Source organism: Podarcis vaucheri, assembly GCF_965113315.1.
Source record: "Podarcis vaucheri genome assembly, chromosome: 1".
Lineage (NCBI taxonomy): Eukaryota > Metazoa > Chordata > Lepidosauria > Squamata > Lacertidae > Podarcis > Podarcis vaucheri.
This window is the reverse complement of record NC_138759.1, coordinates 129,781,889-129,802,597: the sequence shown is the minus strand read 5'-3', so window position 1 is coordinate 129,802,597 and position 20,709 is coordinate 129,781,889. Positions and strand designations below refer to the sequence as shown.

At 42.0% G+C, this 20,709-nt stretch overlaps 1 protein-coding gene across 8 annotated transcripts in view; it reads right to left on the bottom strand.

Annotated features, from left to right (window-relative positions):
• Window positions 1-20,709, bottom strand: part of ANKRD44 (ankyrin repeat domain 44) — a 218,599-nt gene that overhangs the window by 81,452 nt on the left and 116,438 nt on the right. For 5 of the 8 annotated variants that reach the window (XR_014221467.1, XR_014221468.1, XR_014221470.1 and 2 more), the window contains exons 14-20: window positions 20,404-20,544; window positions 16,615-16,698; window positions 15,073-15,184; window positions 10,128-10,199; window positions 6,193-6,394; window positions 3,587-3,665; window positions 826-943 (exon numbers count right to left, since the gene is read on the bottom strand). Coding sequence is in view for 2 of the 8 variants with exons in the window: in XM_082229571.1 (XP_082085697.1) it covers window positions 826-943; window positions 3,587-3,665; window positions 6,193-6,394; window positions 10,128-10,199; window positions 15,073-15,184; window positions 16,615-16,698; window positions 20,404-20,544 (808 nt within the window). In the remaining 6 variants the exon portion in view is untranslated. Of the gene's footprint in view, window positions 1-825; window positions 944-3,586; window positions 3,666-6,192; window positions 6,395-10,127; window positions 10,200-15,072; window positions 15,185-16,614; window positions 16,699-17,422; window positions 19,774-20,403; window positions 20,545-20,709 lie in introns of those variants that run through there. The other 3 variants (XR_014221469.1, XR_014221472.1, XM_082229572.1) reach the window with 2 other exon arrangements.

Genomic DNA, 20,709 nt, shown 5'->3' with positions numbered 1-20,709 from the left:
TTTTGTTACCTTTTATTCTCTCCTCCAGTTAAAAATGTTGAAGCTTTTAATTGTCAGCAATTTAAACACACACATACACAACCTTTCAATAGAAAACACGACTTGTGGAGTTTTTTGTTTAAGAAGAAAAGTTCATTTTACTACATATATTCCATATCCCTGATTGTTTCCCCCCCCCCTTCTCATGGCAATTCTCTTTTAAATAATTGCCTTGGTTTTTTTATTAGAACATAGAAGTTGCTTGGCTGAACTGGACCCAGATGCATCTGGAAGATCAGGAATGAGGAACCTATTGTCCTCTAGATGTTGGTACTCTAGATCAGTGTTTTTCAACCTTTTTGGGCAAAAGCACACTTGTTTCATGAAAAAAATCACAAGGCACACCACCACTGTGTGCGGAGAGGGAGATGTCAGAGCCCCGCTGCTCTCTATGGGGAATCGGATGAGAGCGGACCGCCTGTCCGCTCTCATCCGATCCCATCCGATCTGATCCCCACCCAGGATGGATGGAAAATAGGGTGGACACAGTCCAACGACCGCCTAGTGGGCGAAAATTTGACTTTTTTTAAAAAAAATAATCTTTCGAATTTTTCAATTTTTCCCACGGCACACCAGGCAACATCTCGCGGCACACTAGTGTGCCGCGGAACAGTGGTTGAAAAACACTGGCCTAGATGTTGGGGTGATGGGAGTTGATCCAACAACATTTATACTTTGTTTTGGTGGTCTGTACTCATGTTGAATACTATTATGTATGTTTCAGGCAGAATGTCAAAAGGCATGCAGCAGACACATAGGACAAAATGTTCTAAACTCTGCAGTTACCCCTCGATGTAAAGCAGTGCATCCCAAGGAATCGGCTGCATCCACCGATGCTTCTTTTTCAAGTAACAAGGCGACGGCATCTATGTGCCCATAAGCCACAGCTAGCATCAAGGGAGTTCTAAGAAATAAGAGACAATTGAAGTTTTAATCTTACTTCTGTGATTTTTTTATTCAACATGCTATCCAAAAGGACCTGCCATTTTCACCAGACTTTGCAATGATACTCCCTCTTTCCAACATTCTTATTGCATCACATACTTGCTACACATAATTCCAGATATCCGATCCACAGGTATTTCTAAATTGAGCAGCTAGTGTAGCCTTCCACAGACTACAATCCCCAGCATTCCTGCCCTCGTTGCCTGGGGCTAATAGGTACTGAAGACCAACAACATACAGGGCCATCGTATTGGGTTACCCCTGCATGGTGTGGTGGTTAAGAGCGGTGGACTTGTAATCTGGTGAACCGGGTTCACTTCGCCGCTCCTCCACATGCAGCTGCTGGGTGACCTTGGGCCAGTCACACTTCTCTGAAGTCTCTCAGCCCCACTCACCTCACAGAGTGTTTGTTGTGGGGGAGGAAGGGAAAGGAGAATGTTAGCTGCTTTGGGACTCCTTCGGGTAGTGATAAAGCGGGATATCAAATCCAAGCTCTCCGAACCCCAAACTCTAATAATTGTTTGTTCAATCAGGAAAACCAAGTGGTGAAGGTATTTCTACACTGCAACAATTTCAGAGTTTTACTGATGTTGTCGCATGGGGGTGTGGGGGAGACAGAGAAACAGGCTAAACCCTTTCTCCCTGGCATGTTATATTTCCAAGTGCTGGGGTTTTTCTTGCTTCCTTTCTTTTCGCAGGGCAACATTTGCACATAAATTTCCCACCAAGCCAGAGCCTAAAGCAGCACATTTCAGGAAACTACTACATATGCTCACTGAATAAAGTGGCCCCAAGAAACAGATCAGAGAGCATCAGTGAAAGATTGGCAAATTAAATTATGTGAATACATAAATCTGGCAAGACTCACAGCCTTACATAAGGGGACAATCGGACCAGAAATTATTAAAAGAATGGGGTTGTGCTAAAGAGTATATGAAAAAACATTGTTCTGGAGTTAGTATATTGGTATGTAATGAATGATGCTTTACAGGGTTAAAGAAAAAGAAAAATGGTGTAAAAAAAAATAAAAAGTACCAAGGTGGAAGTAATCTAATCAGACACAACAATACAGTAAGAGTAAATTTTCTGAGGTCTTAGAACAAAGGAAGGAAGTCAATTTGTGTTTATGTACGTAATGATATGGGGTTTTTTTCCTGTAGATGTGTGCTTTTTCGTTTTTGTTTAGTTTAGTTTTGTTTCCTTTGGTTTTTTTTTTTGGTTTTTTTCCCCTTTTCCTTTTCTGTTTTTTCCTTTTTTCTATATGTTCCGGGGATTTTTGTTTGTATAGTACTATTTTGGATTCAATGTTTGTAATTTTTGTTGTGATTCTGCACTGAAAATAAAAAAAAAAATTCTTAAAAAAAAGAAAGAAAGAAAGAAACAGATCAGAGAGTGCAGAGCAGGCCATCACTCACACAAACTGCTCTGCCTCCAACCAAAAGCCAGGAGGCTCAGGAGGAAACGTCAGAAGTGATGCCATGGCTGCCCCAATTTCCCCGGTGTCAGAAACCTCACTCAGCCTAACGGTAAGGGCCGGGCCAGGCTTGGAAACAGATCCCAACTACGTCAACAGCATCCTTCAACGCACCCCCTTACTCTTGCCTCTGTACGTTCCTAATGCGCAAAAGTAAATAAAGCATTGCCCTCGGGGAGTCTGTTGCAAAAGGTTTGCCACCTGCACCCCATTTACCAGCAGTGGCCTGGTCTCCATTGACAAAAGACCACACAGAGAGGTTGTAATAGAGATGCAAGAACAGTACATGCACTGCATCACTCTTCCCCCTTGGGGTCTCGGCGAAATCCCCCCCCCCGGGCTTTTCTGCCTGCTGGAATCTTTGCTGGTAGCTTTAATAATAATAATAATAATAATAATAATAATAATAATAATAATAATAATATTTATACCCCGCCCATCTGGCTGGGTTTCCCCAGCCACTCTGAGCGGCTTCCAACTGAATATTAAAAACAATACAGCATCAGACATTAAAAACTTCCCTAAAGAGGGCTGCCTTCAGTTGTCTTTTAAAAGTAAAATAGTTGTTTATTGCCTTGACCATCTGCTGGGAGGACGTTCCACAGGACAGGCACCACTACCGAGAAGGCCCTCTGCCTGGTTCCCTGTAGCCTCACTTCTCGCAATGAGGGAACCGCCAGAAGGCCCTCGGCGATGGATCTCAGTGTCCGGGCTGAACGATGGAGGTGGAGACGTTCCTTCAAGTATACAGGACCGAGGCCATTTAGGGCTTTAAAGGTCAGCACCAACAATTTGAATTGTGCTCGGAAATGTACTTCAGAAGCAAGTTGTCAAGGTACTGCCCCCCCCCCCAATCATTTTCAGCGTGGCTGTTTTGCCTAAGTCTGGAAAGGTCAGAATATCCTCTAAACTCGGATTTAATCTGTGTGCTTCCAAGACCGAAATAATTAGTGCAAAATGCACAATTCCAAACCCAAAGCTGCTTCCATGCTGCAGCTAACTTTATAAGAAACAGAAGCAGCGACTCTCAAGAGTCTATTACATTATTTTGATCTAAATGCTAGGGCTTAAGGTGTTCTAAAATATCACACATGTCACGCAAACAGATAAAAAACAAAGTCAACTTACTGTCCTTTCGCATCGGTCACATCAGGGTTATCTGCTACTTCTAACAAAAGCCGCAAACACGGAGTGTGTCCATTGATAACTACAAAAAGGGGAAACATTTTAGCATTCTGAAAATAAAGCTTAGAAGCTCATGCACTCTTACATCTAGTTATTCACAGCTGTCCCAAATTCTAGGCGTTTTCCCTACTTAGCACTTGAATATATGGATTTATATCTAGCGGGAATCAAACAACCAAAAGATCAGTTGGTATAGTGCAGGGGTAACAGATATGGAGGGGAAACGAAGGCAGACAAGGAGATATTGTAGAGCTGGAAAAGGAAATTTGGGGGGGGGGGACTGAGGCAGGGAGAGGGGGCCAGCTGAACAAGAGGGCACTCCCCCAGTAGATATAGGTATAAAGGTATAGAGACCCCTGACCGACTCTGGGGTTGCGGCGCTCATCTCGCTTTATTGGCCGAGGGAGCCGGCGTACAGCTTCCGGGTCATGTAGCCAGCATGACTAAGTCGCTTCTGGCGAACCAGAGCAGTGTTTGGAAACGCCGTTTACCTTCCCGCCGGAGTGGTACCTATTTATCTACTTGCACTTTGACGTGCTTTCAAACTGCTAGGTTGGCAGGAGCAGGGACTGAGCAACGGGAGGCTCACCCCATCGCAGGGATTCGAACCGCCGACCTTCTGATCGGCAAGTCCTAGGCTCTGTGGTTTAACCCACAGGGCCACCTGCGTCCCAGATATAGATATAGAATGTACCTATTTGTATATAGTGGGTCAACACAACTGCCTGAATTTTTTGACTGTCCTTGGTGGCATAGCAATGGACACTTCTTGTGAGGGACAGTGTCCCCAAAGAGCCAGGACAAGCTCCTGACATCAAAAAATGTTGCATTGTGCCACCAGTTGTAATAAAGAGAGCATTAAAATGTTGAGTGTGTGCTTGCACATACACACCACACATGCAGCATGCTCAAACCCGGTCTGAGTGAACTGATATTAGCATACACTAGCGGCAAAAATTGTGGAAACCTTTTGGAGAAAGTGTATTCCTGAGGTTTGATGGCTCATAACACCACTTTTTTTGGGAGTAATACCATAAAATTATATACCAATGGAAAGATAATTTAATGAAGAATGTAATTCAACAAGGTTTCTTCAATTATCTGTATTCTATCAAAAGTTAGAGCCAAATAATCAGAAAAAGGAGTGTTTAGAGACCCAATCAGGTGTCATCTTGTTTTGGCAATGATGGCTCATAGCACCACTTTCGGGGGGGGGAGTAATTCAATAAAATTATATATCAATGGAAAGATAATTTAATGGAGAATGCAATACAATAACTTTTATGGAGGATTGTTTATTACAACATAAATAAGGAGGCCATTTGTCAGTGTGTTATGTGATTGCTATCAGGTTGGTTGGGGTTTTTTGTTCTTTCATTTAGTGAGCTTGTAAAACGTAATAAAATTAAAGAAATGGTTCAAAGAGTTGACTGGTCACCCAGAAAGTGATGTAAAATAGTAATATTAAGTGAACAAGGCTACAGCTATGAATAAATTAGAAGAAAAATTGGTGGAAACTTAACCAGAGGTGGCATTTCTAAATTTCTTAAGAGGTATAAGGAGACTCAGTCACTACAAAATCAGACTGGTAAAGGCAGGAAAAGGTGCACAACAGCAAGTAACAATAGAAGAATTGAGAGACTGTGCTTATGTGATATAAGAAAATCATCTGGGTGTATACAAGGTGACATGGCGCAATGTGATATGAAGTTGAGTGCAAGGACTGTTTGGCGCAGACTGCAGGAATATGGTCTAAATGCTAGAATTTATGAGCCATCATTGCCAAAACAAGATGACACCTGATTGGAAATACACTTTCTCCAAAAGGTTTCCACAAGTTTGGCCACTAGTGTATGGTGTACAAATTTTATTCAGCCAATAGAGGTCTCTGTCAGACCATGTTGAGGTGCTGCAATATGTCAATACAAAAGATCGCACTCGTCCTGTTTGTTTGGTACCATGCAGATAAATACACTGGATAAACAGCAGTATGCATTCCATACCAAACCAGAACATAGGAAAAAGTAACATGTCGACACTTAGTCATCAATTACAGGTGAGTTTGTGTGAATACAGAACGGACTGCTTCAAAAAAGGCCTAATAGCCAGTTCAGTAAGTAATGATAACTGGTAATGGTCTCAAGGGGGTAAGTAAGGAGTACAATTTATTGAAGATATTTGATCAAGATTTTTAGCACAGGCAATGAAATAGGTCCAATCTATGTTACTACTGGAAGAGGCCCAACCATAGCTTCGGTCTCTGCTGAATTTTGTTTCCCACTGCTGAAGAGGTAAGGTGCCCTTTGGTCTAAAAAAACAACTTGCCTCTTCAACAGCAAACACTCTATACATGTTCTTAGCAACATTGGAAGCTGCCTTGCGCTGAGCCACGCTCATCGGTCCATCTGACAGCACTCCCAACAGGGATCTCTTCTCAAGCTAAGTAGCTGCACTATCACCAGGCTAAAACCCTGCCCCATTCTTCTCTTCTCTGCATGCAGTTTACTTGCACTGCAGCCAACACATACAAATCACAGCATCTCACTGACCTGCGGCATGAAGCGGGGTCCGTTGGGTGACGTTATCTTTCACCGTAACAGAAGCACCCTGGTTGATGAGCGCTTCCACACATTCAGTGTGTCCCTTAAATGCAGCCAGGTCCAAGGCAGTATGTCCTTTCTCATCCTTAATATCCAGATCTCCCAGAGACTGGAGGAGCACCTCCAAGGCTTGATGATGACCATTATAGGCCTAGAGGTCAAAAAATTACTACTTCAGGCCAAAGCACTTCATAAGCATTTTACGTATGGGAGATAGTCCTTATTATAATAATCAAAAATGAACACAGTGAAGAAAAACCCCACCTCACCCTCCCACTATGTATAAGGGTCTGGTGACTTCTGTTTCAGTGCATGCACACGAAAGCTTACACCCGGAACAAACTTAGTTGGTCTCTAAGGTGCTACTGGACAATTTAATTTATTTCGACAGTGAAGACAAGTCATTATACTGGGGATATAGCTCATTTAATGCTTCTTTGTCTTGAAGCATCTGGTTTCATTGCATTTAGTATTTACCACACCAACTTATAGTTTCTAATACTTTTATCTGACATGACACTATTGCAAGATACCATGAAAAACTGATTAAAATCATTATGCAGTGACTTAGCAAAAACTGGGTCGTAGTGATTACAGGAAACACATCAAGTTACAAATGCTCTCCTCTAGAAGCGTAGGTATGTACAATTGCAAACAAAACCGTATTTTTCGCTCTATAGGACGCACACGACCATAAGGCACACCTTGTTTTAGAGGGGGAGAACAAGAAAAAAAAATTCCCCCTCTCTGCTCAGCGCCCCTTCAGCGAAGTGGCAGGAGAAACGGAGCCCCTTCCATTTCTCCTCCCGCTTCGCTGAAGGACCGCTGCGCAGCTCTCCCTCTCTGCTGAAGCCAGGAGAGTCTTGCTCTCCTGGCTTCAGCAAAAGGAATGCGAAGCCTTCGGAGCGCAGCGCAAGTTCCCGCTGCGCTCCGAAGGCTTCAGGGATAGCTGCCTGAAGCCTTCGGAGTGCAGCGGGAACTCGCGCTGTGCTCCGAAGGCTTCAGGTTCCTTTTGCTGAAGCTGGGAGACTCTTGCTCTCCAGGATTCAGGGATAGCTTCAGGGATAGCTGCGCTCTGAAGGCTTACGGTTCCTTTTGCTGAAGCCAGAAAAGTCTTGTTCTCCCGGCTTCAGCAAAAGGAACTTGAAGCCTCCGGAGGGCAGCGGGAGCTCCCGCTGCGCTCCGGAGGCTTCAGGCGGCTATCCCTGAAGCCTGGAGCGCGAGAGGGGTTGGTGCGCACTGACCCCTCTCGCTCTCCAGGCTTCAGTGAAAGCACTGCGAAGCCTCCGGAGCGTGGAGGGAGCGCTCCCTCTGCACTTTGGAAGCTCCGCATTGCTATCGCTGAAGCCAAGGAGCCTGCATTCGCTCCATAGGACACACACACATTTCCCCTTAATTTTTGGAGGGGGAAAAGTGCATCCTATAGAGCGAAAAATACGGTATATAATGGCCAATTCTGTATTATCTTGATCAACTTTAGGTTAATTTTATAAATATATACAAAATGGAAGATGGTCATAAGCTAAACAACAGATACTTTAACAGCACAATCCTGTGCTTGTCTACTCCACTATGTTCAATTAGTCTTACTAATCCTATGCAATCGTATGTTTAAGATTGCATCTTAAGGGCACCTCCAGACTTCCAGTGTTTTGTAGGTGGGATCCAAGCACATGCCAGACTTCAGTTTTACACAATTAAAGTGCATTAATTGGCTCTGTCACCCTAGCACAACAGATACACTTTTAAAAAGGAGCAGACTTTTTGCAGTTAGGAAGGTGACAGGGAAAGTGTGGGATGAATGAATAATGGGAAGACATCCTGCAAGCAAATCAGGATGGGTGTGGGGTGAATGCTCATTTTCATATAGCCACCTAGCAAACAAATCAGAAAGAATGCTCAATAAGGAACGGATGCAAATCAGAAAGAGTGCTCAACAAATGGGTTGCCTATGGGAGCGTTTAGTGGAGCTGCTACTGGATATCTAAGAAGCACTGAGCTTAGTTTGCATGCAGTTGTGGCTAGATACAGTTTAACACAATTTTTCTGGTTCTCAGTTGAACAAGAACAATGCTCCTTTACAGACATGAAAATTTGTGAAATTGTCATTATCATTGTTATCTGACGTTTCAACTCTCATTTTAAAAGGGTTTTTAAAAAATGAAATGCTCACTGCATACAACTGCAGCACAAGTGTAGATGAAGATCTCTTATGAAAATTAAATTTGGATGTGTATTCTCTGCATTTATCCAGGGTAGCTTGTAATTGTAGTGTTGTTGTAATTTTGGGTTTGTCCGTTCAGTTGACAAAATAGGGCTTTAATGCTGAAGAGGCAAATACAAAATTATTTCTATCTTACATTCATTCTAAAATCTTATTTTCATCAAAGCTAAAAGCTGCAGCATTTCAAATAGGATTAAAAATTCTAATTATTTCATTGATGTGCAATTCCTATGAACGTTAATGAGAACAGAATATGCAGGAAGGTATGCATTAAAATTCATATTGAATTTTATGTTTTAAGCATGTGAGATAGACTGTTGGTTAAAGATGACATGTGTTCATGTTCATATCCTTTTCTGCGGGGAAGTATATTCATATTAACTCAATTTACATTCCTTTATTTCAAGTAACGACATAAACTAGATGAAAACGAAAACGAGGCCTTCAATGTGATAATAGGGTATTAAAAATGTGCAATCTGATTCCCAGCACCACCTGAGATTAAAATTAATTTTTATTTTAGGGCTGCATCAAAACAACATTTGTAGCCTTGTTTGCAGGCTGCAAAACGGGATACCCCCTTCTTTGTTGATGCTTAAGAGGGCCCTACAAAGCTTAGCATAGTGTACTCATTGTACAGAGGAAGGAATTGGACTACAATTACCATGAGTCCCAGTGTCAGGAGTCCAGGTTCCCAGCTTGATGACACAGTGAGCATAGCTAATTAAAAAGGAGGATTTAATTGCAAAAACAAACAGATAGCTCCGGACGGCTCTAACAAAGCCTCTGGCAGCATCACTCAAGATGACCCTTCTGAAGACTCCTTCCGGTGTCGACAGAAGATACTGAATTTAGGACCCTTACATCTCTTGTTTAGCTTCCTATCTAGCAGCCCTCCCATTCGCCGACTCTTCAGACTTAGTGGATCAGCTCCAGCCTCTCCCTGTTCAGAAAGACTGTCTCTTGTTCACACCCGTTTGTGCTTCCTGAGAGCTTTGGCTGTGTTCCAGCCTGCTCTCACCTACTGTCTTATCAGTTTGCCATTCAAGATCAGGAAGAGCCAAAGATTGCAGCTGTCGGCTCTCTCCCGCCTGAGTAAAATCTAAGCTTCTCTGTTCCGGGCTGCTTTCTGTAGTTGGCTGCAAACCATTGCTTGGAGCTGGCTCATTCCTGACACCCAGCTAGTATGGTCGGTGGTCAGGATAGCTCAGTTGGTACATGAGACTCTTTATCTCAGGGTTGGGAGTTCAAGTCCCACCTTGTGCAAATTATTCCTGCATTGCAGGGGGTTGTACTAGATGACCCTTGTGGTCCCTTCAGACACTACAATTCTATGATTCTATGACCATACACAAAAGGAACACTGGGGGAATGGGCATTTTGAGTACCTCATTTAGTATCCTCCTTTTTCTTTCCAGCAAGAAATCCTATATATTGATAGCAAATTTATTCTCAAGTACATGTGTGCTTCTGTAACCAAGACCGACCATGCACTTGAGAAAGGGATCAGAACCCCCAAGGTTTGTAGAAGTACAAAAAACAAAATATTGGCGGGGTGGGGGGTGGGAGAATCCTAAGGAGAGAGGGGGAGAACACCCAAACACCTTGTGCGTTGTTATTTGAGTTAGGCAGCAATATAATACTGGAACTGTGTACTTACAGCTAAGTGCAAAGGGCTTTTTGTAGCTGTTGAATCGGATTCCTCAAAAATGTGGCTCGTTTTCTCCAGAAGCTACAACAAATAAAGAAGTGACAGAGCTTTGTACCTCTGCTGAAATGATAATGCACATGAAAGGGGATGATCGACAAAACATGCATGTTTGGGGGAAGCAGGCATATCAGAAAAGATTACCGTATTTTTCGCTCTATAAGACGTACTTTTCCCCCTTCAAAATCACTATTTTTTGAAGTTATATGGTTCTGACTCTCATTGCTTTATAGGCTATTTGACCCTGATTGCAAACCCTTGTTAGTCCCCAGATTTAACAAGTATTTCCTTTCCTGTTAAAATCCTTGGCAAAGCTGCCCTCATCACCAACCAGACAAGTGATTAGATTTTGCCTGTATGTAAGCAATTGACCACTTGTCTTCAACTACATGGGCTATGACAATCTCACTCTCTAGTGGGCACATAAATAAAATGACTGTAAACTGTATCCTCTTTGTCATCTTAGCATGCACTTCTTCCAAGAGGCCTTCTGAAATGAAAAGTTAATTTTATCTCAATTACCAAGGTGATAACATTTATCAGCGCATCACCCAATTGTTCAAAGATGAACGCGGAAACTTGAAAACTATTTTCCAAGCAAAGCAGCTAAAAGTTCCTTACTTCAGAGTAACTGGGGAGACGGCAATTTGAAATATAATGCGGGTGGGGAGTTTATTATTTAAGAAAAGGCAGGGAGTGGCGCTGGTTTTTAATCTTAACCCTGATTAGAATGCGGGGGGGGGGGGGGGAGGAAACAAAAGGCTAATGAGATTACTACCCAGAATGTTGAATTCCTCTGCTCTAACGTCAACACAAAATTTGCCAGCAAAACTGATAGCTCTCTAGCTTACAGTACTTCTTGCCAGGCGTAATTCTTCGTGCTAATTGAGGATAAATTACCATGGGGATTTTCTATAATTATATATTGCGCCAGAGAAACAGACACGGTGGAGAAATGCTTATATCTGTTACTATGCAAATCCCTACAAGCTTCAGGTCTCCCAGTCTATACAGGGTTCAACACTTGCTGGTAGTATATTACCACTATTGCCACATTTGATAGAGGAACAAACAGGTAATGGAATAATGGGTTGCCTTTAGGGAATGCAGCTATGATTCTAACTCCTTTTACAACATCTGATTCTCAAATATGACACTGAAATTAATTATCTGTATTAAGACTATGTTAAAATTGTCAGATTGGCTGTTTCAATTAATAAAACCTGTATTCCAATTTTCTAAAAGTGGGTTTTTATGAAACGGGTCCTTGCTAACGCAGTTTGCCACTCCTGACAGTTGTGGATTATAGCCAATGACGGGGACAAAGGTATCAGCCTCCTTATCTGACCAGTTCTCTCAAACTTAGCTTCCAAAGCACCTAACAGGGCTGAGCGATATCTGATTTTCAACATCGTGATGTATCGAGCCATGTGAAACACCCTCCCATCGGACATCAAGGAAATAAACAACTATCTGACTTTTGGCAACCCCGTATCGGGAAATTTTTAATGTCTAATGTTTTACAATTTTTAATTTGCTGTAAGCCACCCAGAGTGGCTGGGGAAACCCAGCCAGATGAGAAGGACATAAATAAAATTATTATTATTATTATTATTCCCGTTAAGTCCAATGGCACTGTGTCTAATGTATACCTGAAGGAGCGTCTCTTCCATCATTCTGCCCGGACACTGAGGTCCAGTTCTGGTGGCCTTCTGATGGTTCCCTCACTGTGAGAAGTGAAGCTACAGAGAATCAGGCAGAGGGCCTTCTTGGTAGTGGCACTCACCCTGTGGAATGCCCTCCTATCAGATGTCAAGGAGATGAGTAACTATATAACCTTTAGAAGACATCTGAAGGCAGCCCTGTATCAGGAAGCCTTTTAATGTGTAATGTTTTATTATGTTTTTATATATGTTGGAAGCCACCCAGAGTGGCTGGGGCCACCGTCAGAGGGGCGGGGTATAAATATTATTATTATTATTATTATTATTATTATTATTATTATTATTATACTGCCCTATACCTGGAGGTCTCAGGGTGGTTCACAGAACAAAATCAAAATATAAAACCACAAAACACATAATCAAAATAAAAACAACAACCCAATAACCCCCCCAAAAAACCCCACATTTTAAAAGGGTATAGGAAATAAAATAATAATATTTTAAATAAAATTATTGTTTTCATTATTTCTCTAGTCAATGTGTTTTAAAACTGCAGTGTCAAACATGATCCTGTTCTTCCCTTTTTCTCTAATTTTGTTTTCCCTTCTTCTCCCCTTTCTCTGAACATTTCTTCATTTTGGCAGTTGGTAACTAGACTACTTACTACATACAGTGGTGCCCCGCAAGACGAATGCCTCGCAAGACGGAAAACTCGCTAGACGAAAGAGTTTTCCGTTTTGGAGGTGCTTCGCAAAACAAATTTCCTATGGGCTTGCTTCGCAAGACGACAATGTCTTGCGAGTTCCTGCTGGTTCCCCCCCCCCTTTTCTAAGCTGCTTATCAGCTGATCCGATCAGCAGATAAGCCGCTAAAAGCTGCTAATAGCGCTCATCCGCTAATCCTTCAATGGGCTTGCTTCGCAAGACAAAAAAACCGCTAGACGAAGAGAATCACAGAACGGATTCTTTTCGTCTTGCGAGGCACCACTGTACTTTAGTAAGCTTGTAAAAAAATATAATTAAAAAGTTGCAAGGCCAATCTAAATTTGCTTAGTTAGTCACATACATCGCTCATCCTATCTTAGGGATGTGGAGGGGGGGGAATTTGGCTCAGTTCACATTTAAATGTAAATCTACAGAATTTGCCGTTTTGAAAATATTATGTGGACTGAAATGTCCAAATGCACAGCTCAACAAACATGGTTGATTTACTAGCTCACAACTGATTTGATTTAGATTTAGATTTGATGCCAAAGTCTTAACTGTGTTTCAGCTGCACTTTCTTTCTCCAAGAGCCAAAAAAATGGGGAATTATATGTCATGAAAGTATATTATAAGTTTATTTATACTATATTGACACAGACAATATAGGGGATACAGGGCAGGAGAATAAGTACCGTATTTTTCCGTGTATAAGACTAGGGCCCCCTCAAAAAATGTAAAAATCAGTTGGCATCTTATACACGGATAGTGCCAAGGGTGGATTGGCAATTGGTTGTTGCCCCAAAATAGGGGGTGTCTTATACATGGGGGTGTCTTATAGACGGAAAAATATAGTATGTCCGGTAGGCCAGCTAAGAAGCACTGCAGAAAGACATTTATTTTATATTTTATACTTTATATTTTATTTTATACACTGCAGAAAGACATTTATTTTATCAGTTCAATAGCCTTCCATGTATCTTTTGACAGCAATCAACATGTCATACTTATCAGACTTATAATTGGATTTTTCTTTGGAATGGCAGCTTAGGAAAAACCAATACAGTTCAAGGATGTTAATCTTATCACAACCATGAAATATTATCAAATGATCTCAGTTTCTATTTCTGATTAATGAAGGCTCAAAAGAATTAGCCCAGAGAGGAATGAATACACTAGGGGGAGAGGCTATTTTTAGTATAGCAAAAGCAAACGGGAATGACTGGCACTCATTTATCCATTAATACATGGGACTGTCACTCAAACGCTTTATGAATGGTTGACCACAGATAGAGATGAATGAGACCCAAGTATCTGCATCACTCCTTTTCCTTTTGTGACATGTTATTTAAGATGGCGTCACTGCCTCATTTACTTCCCAGACTACGCGAAGTCTGGTAGACAAAGCCTTCTCGACACTTTTTATATTAAAACTGAAGTACCGTGATAACAAATGCCGTTACTTGTGAAACTCTGCTAAAGGCTGCATCTGTCAGTATTTTAAATATCACCGCTTCCCTACTGAGGAGCAGCAAAACTTAACGCAGAGAAGACAGCAGCTTGCTTGGGGGCGGGGGGGGGGACTGTGGCATGGAACTGAACTGGTTCCCCCACCGCAATGAAGCTTATTATTCAATTAGTTTCATAGATAGCATGGTGCATACCACATTAATGCAATGGGGACTTCAACGCGTGCTCTGTAACAAGGAGCGCTGAGGGAAGACAGTCATTACGGTGTAACTCAAGAAAACGAGTCTTCCCCTCCATGTGCCTTTTACTGTAAGTAAAGGTAAAGGGACCCCTGACCGTTAGGTCCAGTCGTGACCGACTCTGGGGTTGCGACGCTCATCTCACTTTATTGGCTGTGGGAGCCAGCGTACAGCTTCCGGGTCATGTGGCCAGCATGACTAAGCGAACCAGAGCAGCGCACAGATACGCCGTTTACCTTCCCGCCGGAGCGGTACCTATTTATCTACTTGCACGTGCTTTCGAACTGCTAGGTTGGCAGGAGCAGGGACCGAGCAACGGGAGTTCACCCCGTCGCGGGGATTCGAACCGCTGACCTTCTGATCGGCAAGTCCTAGGCTCTGTAGTGGCCCACAATACCTAGCCCGTCCATGAAGAGTCATGGAATCAACAACCCTATATGGAAAACAACACTTCACTTTCAGCAGCTGGTATGCCAATGGTACTGTCAAACTACAGAAGCAGTTGTTGACTGTGGCCATCAATCAGCAGAGTTGGCCTCAGGCATTTCCACTCAGCGTCTGCAGTCTAAAAGGGTTTTGGAGATTTCGTGCTGATTAGCCAGCCATTTATCTCCCCATTTCCAAGCTCTACTTTATGAGGATGCAGTCTTGAATTCTGTCCGTTCTGGGGAACCACCCTTCCCTAACCCCATACCCAATATTAAAGTCTAATAGGACTCAAAAACAACCGCCACAGCCCTGCAGAGTTAAGAACATGACAAACTGTTTGTCAGAAGCTAACATTTGGCATGTAGCATCTCAGTAGCAGTCACGGCCTACTCACCAGTTCTAAACACTGCCGGTGTCCGTAAGCAGCAGCATAATGCACGGTATTGTACCCATCTTTGTCCTGGATTGACGGGTTGGCTTCATTCTGAAGAAGGAATTCTAGACACCTGTGGAATATTCGCAAGTATAAATGCTAAGTTGTACCAGCTGATTGGACATAAAGACTGATGCCAAGACGACAACATTTCCTGGTGTTGAGTATAAACTAGCTAGCTTTTTCATTGTGCACAGAATCTTGCACCTGTTATATGCTGGCTTTTCTTTCACATTCACTTTGATTTTGCACAGAAATAACCAATGTTCTGGGAAATAATAATAATAATAATAATAATAATAATAATTTATTTATGCCCCATCCATCTGGCTGGGTTTCCCCAGCCACTCTGGGGGGCTCCCTGTAAGGATTCCTGCTCCGTGCTTGCAGTCATGGGATTGTTTTCTATCACATGACGGTGTATGTTTTCATTCCACGTAGTGGGAAGTGACAGAGACAGGATGTTTATGTTACTGTGTTTCCATGATGTGGGACTATTCTCCTTTGTTCTTTCTCTTTGCTGTCTGATGAGAAATAGGAAGGAGCTAAGTCAGAATGCTCCAAGTGTATGTGAATAAAGAAGATTAGCCAAAATGTTGCTACTGAGTTTGTTACACAAACTGCTAACGATCTGCAGGATCCTTAAGCGTGCTATTGCCTCTTGGTATCAGTTCAGGCTGGAGAAAGCTTTTGAAGCTCCCGAACGAGGGAGAGAACATTCCCGTCGGGCATGTGTCTCTGCCAGGGTTCTACATGCGAGTAGGACAATCCTAACACTCCCAACAGAATATTATTAATAATAAAGCGATAAAATAGAAAACATTAAAAACTTCCCTAAACAGGGCTGCCTTAAGATGTCTTCTAAAAGTCGTAAGTCATAAGATCCTGTATGATCAGCTCTACTACTGCTCCAGATTCTAAAACCCATTCTTTTGGAAGAATCAGCTGTTGTAGTAGAGTCGCTGCTTCAGCTACAGAACCCCACACATTCTAAATGTCAACCTATGCATTTCTCAAAACCAACAGCTTTCCTCATGTTGTCTATTTACTTGGGAACAGCTCCATAGGAAAGAGATTTGATGACATTTTCTGTGTCACTTCCTTGCATGCATATTCTACCTCGTTGACAATCAACACAAACACTACAACAAAAACCACGGCATAAGGAACATCAGCTATGATTATTAAATTTGTGAAGGACATATATTCCTTGCAGCATATTATCACAATGCACTTGATTTGGACAACAGCACGCCACGTTTAAAATGCCTCGGAACGCTACAGCGGCAGCTAGAACGGAAAAGTTAAAAAGACACACAAACACACACACATACACAAATATCTATAGACCATAATTCAAAGGTTAGCGCTTCATTGCCTCAGCGGTTGTATGCGGCAGCATAGCAGGTGAGCAAAAATAAGGAACGCACATAACTTCAACCCACAGAAGCAAAAGCATTATACGGAGATGGAGTCAAACTGCTCTATTGACACCAAACTTACAATGCAGCTGCTTTTTCCTTCATTTCATTGGCTCTTTCAAGTTCTTCAGCATTCTCATGGGAGTTACCCAAAATATTCTTTCTTCTTAACATAAGGGACAGAAAAATGCAACTCATTTTGAAAACTGACACTTCAGAGATTCGCATAAGTGACCAGCCATCATTTTCACTTCAGAGCAGTGTACATACTTATGGGTGCCACCAGGAACCCATAATAATAATAATAATAATAATAATAACTGACTGACTGACCTATGGACAAGGCTAAGAGTCACATCAAGCTTCCATAACAAACGTTCCAGAAATTTTGCAAAGTTATTGTCACAGGGCAGATGTTACTGTCATGTTGGCTGTAACTGCCTGCACAACTGTTTCAATACCTCTGGGTCTTTTTGGACTGCAGTTCCTATCAACTTCTGCCTGCATAGCCAATGGTCAGGGATGAAAGGAGCTGTAATCCAGCAACTCCTGTCTGGAGAAATATGTGTCTCCTAGAAATATATCAGCTGGTCAACCAGCTATGCTATATCAACCACTTTAAACGGATGTTTCACTGAGGTTCGTGGGCTAGATGCACCATGGGTTTGACTCCCTAAGGTTGCTTTTGTATTCTTCATGTTTAACTGGGAGCTACCGTATTTTTCGCTCTATAAGACGCACCAGACCACAATACGCACCTAGTTTTTGGAGGAGGAAAACAAGAAAAAATATATTCTGAATCTCAGAAGCCAGAACAGCAAGAGGGATCGCTACGCAGTGAAAGCAGCAATCCCTCTTGCTGTTCTGGCTTCTGGGATAGCTGATAGCTATGCAGCCTGCATTTGCTCCATAAGACGCACACACATTTCCCCTTACTTTTTAGGAGGGGAAAAGTGAGTCTTATAGAGCAAAAAATAGGGTACCTAATCTACCACTGGTGGACTTGTTCCTAGCCTTTTCCATTCTTAACGAAGATTCACAAAACAAGAAAGTTAAACTCTACGGCAGCTCATGATGCCACTAGCAGCAGACCTGTTCTAACTAGACTCTTCCCTGGGAGTTCAGAATGTTCCTGTTCTTAAAATAGAATGGAAGAAATGAGGACTTGGGGTTTATCACTATTAAAATATGAATGCGTTCTGTTTCATTAGCAGAAATCCTGAACGCAGCTCAAAAGCATTTCCTCATACATAATTGGCTCCCTGTCCAGGAATATCGTTAACGAATCAGGTCAGTAGAAATGAGAAGCTTGTTATGTCCATTTTTATAAAGAGAGACAAAAGAAGAAAAAGCACAAAAAGTTCAGCACTCCTATTTTCAGAATTGTTTCTCCAAAAAGTCTGGTCTTCTCTCTTAAGCACCCAGTGCTTGTTTGTGGCATTTGCCACTTCAGTAGCTGGTAAGAACCTTATTCATTATTAAATTTATATCCCACCTTTCCTCCCAAAGAGTCTAGGGCAGCAAACAACAAATGATAAAATTATAGAAACATATAAAAAGCATATCCAATACAACGCAGAAAGGTAAATATCTCAACTTAAAAGGTCTGTTGAAAGAGGAAGGTCTTCATCAGGCGCCAAAATGACAAAAGAGGTGGTGCCTATCTAATATTTAAGGGAAGTGAATTCCAAAGGGTTGATGCCACAAAACTAAAGGCGGCAAATACTTGAACCATACCACTCACTCACTCACTCACTCACTCACTCAATCAATCACAATGGAATGTTTTAAATACCTGAGGAAAGAATTCTGCCACAATATATACCTTAACATTTTAAGACCACTTAAAATATTTCTGTTTGCAAACCCTTGACTGGAGAAAAATGACTATGTCCAGTTTTTAAGGCCCATCGCAACCCCCCCCTTTTTTTTTACAGCTATACCTAAAACATTTTACAATGCCCCCATGTAAGTAGCATGCACAGGTACAGCGCACACTGATGTTTTCAGATATGTGTGTCGGACATTTACATGTGCCAGGGAACTGGGACTGGCTAAACCTCTTGCTTGTGGTACCAATACTTGCTTTATGGAGCCAATTTTAAAGACCATTAATCTTATCCTTTCCTTTCCCCCCTAAAAATATTTTCTGTCTCTACATCATGGAAATCTATTCCATCAGGTCCCACCCCATCCCCCTTTTCTTTCTTTGATATTCATAGGCAGTTCAGATAGATCCATTCCTTTGGCATAGCTTTTGAGATTATCTTTGCTGGAGACTTTAATCACAGGGTACGTCCCCAGCTGCTATGGAATCTGTAGCAAGCTAGGTAGAAAGGAATCATGTTACAATGACTTGGGTATTACAGGAAGAGAGATTATAATCACATCCTCTGCTACCAATACATCATGGCAGGCTACAAAGGTACAAATTCACCCAGCTGTGACTATTATATGTGGTAAATTACACACATACACACACAAGGAGGAAGAGAATTCAGGAAGCTTTAAACACCAAGTGTTTAAAGCACATCCAATGCATGTTTAGAGCACATGACACACACCCCAAGAAGCATGGGAACTGTAGTATACTAAGGTTGCTGCGAATGGTAGCCCTGTAAGGGGAAAACTACAGTTCCCATGATTCTTTGAGAGAAGCCACATGCTTCAAATGTGAGTTGGATGTGCTTTAAACGTGTGGAGTGGACCTGCCCTCAGTCATTGGGCCAGGAGATTTGAGGAAGAGTAGTATTCTGGGGATATTTTAATTTCTGCCACAGTGCAAGGTTCCTGCCGAATCCTTCTGCCATCTCTTGAGTGCATGGATATGATGGGGCCCTGTGACAGAATAGTCTCAACGCCTCCCCCTAATGCATGTTTCATCTGATAGTTCTGTATCTCCAGGTATACAAAAAATGTTCTAAATTGCAATGGGTTCTTAGAATCATAGAACCATAGGGTTGTAGGGTTGGAAAGGACCGTGAGGGTCACCTAGGAATTTATGGCCTAACGCAGGGCTCGAATACATGAATGATCAAATGACTGAATCATCTTTGCTGCCACACACTTGTGGCCCTTTGTGTTCTCTCCTTTTGAAAAGAGCAGCCATATACCGCAACCCCACCTACACTTTTACATCAGGAGGACAGAAACTTGAGGAACGGCATCACAGCAACATTACCTTAGGGAGAAAACATCTACAGTGCTCCTCTCCAGTAAACAGAGTCCCTCTTGTTTCTGTCTGCATGAAAAAAACGTCCTATATAACTTAGTAACTAAGGACCTGGTTTTACCAATAGGCTCATGAAATCTAAAATGGCTCTAGGTGAATTTTTTACATATCACACACAGCTTTTACCTGTGTGAGGAACTAACCTCAAGAGGGAACAATTCTATGGAAAGATTGTATTAGAAAGAAGTGAGGTAATTTTAATCTGTTTAGACAGAATGAAAAGTGAGGCAATTTCAATTTGCTTTAGCATTCTAACTTTTGTATGTATGGTTGCGATTATTCTCCCCCGGTTTTATCATTTTATCTTTTTTGTAAACCGCTTTGAGGGGTTTTTTTTTGTTTTTTACAATCAAGCGGTGTCTAAATTTTATGAAATGAATAAATAAATAAATAAAAATCCAAGCTGCTGCATTTGCAGATATGACGGCAACTTGAAGGGAACTGTGAGGCTTCTCAATACACAGAGGTCATAAGTTATTCAAAGTAATCAAAGTAGCTGAATGCATTCATGAAGGGGAAAGGGAATACTTTTGGTTCTGGCAGTATTTTTTCTGAAATAAGACTGTTGCATAAAGAGACCAGAAATGACACTGGCTTAGCGCTGAAGTTGAAACAAGGAATGCAAATAGGCTTGTTTACTTTCTGTCCATGTCTGAGGCAGCAGCATAGTGTAAAGCCGTCCGTCCCCAGTCATCTGTTTCGTTAATATTGGCCCCCGTGGTCACCAGCGTCTCCATACATTGGAAATGACAATTTGCAGCTGCGTAGTGCAGAGGTGTCCTGAAAAATAAATAGAAACGAATTAGCTCAGACACTACCTTGAGTAACGGCGTGCATTACGTTAACTGCTCCTGACAGCAACATTACTATAGGGGGAACCCATTTCGAAGTAACAATAGCAGCTATTTAATTGAATGCAGAATATATTCTTCCTCCTGCGGTGAA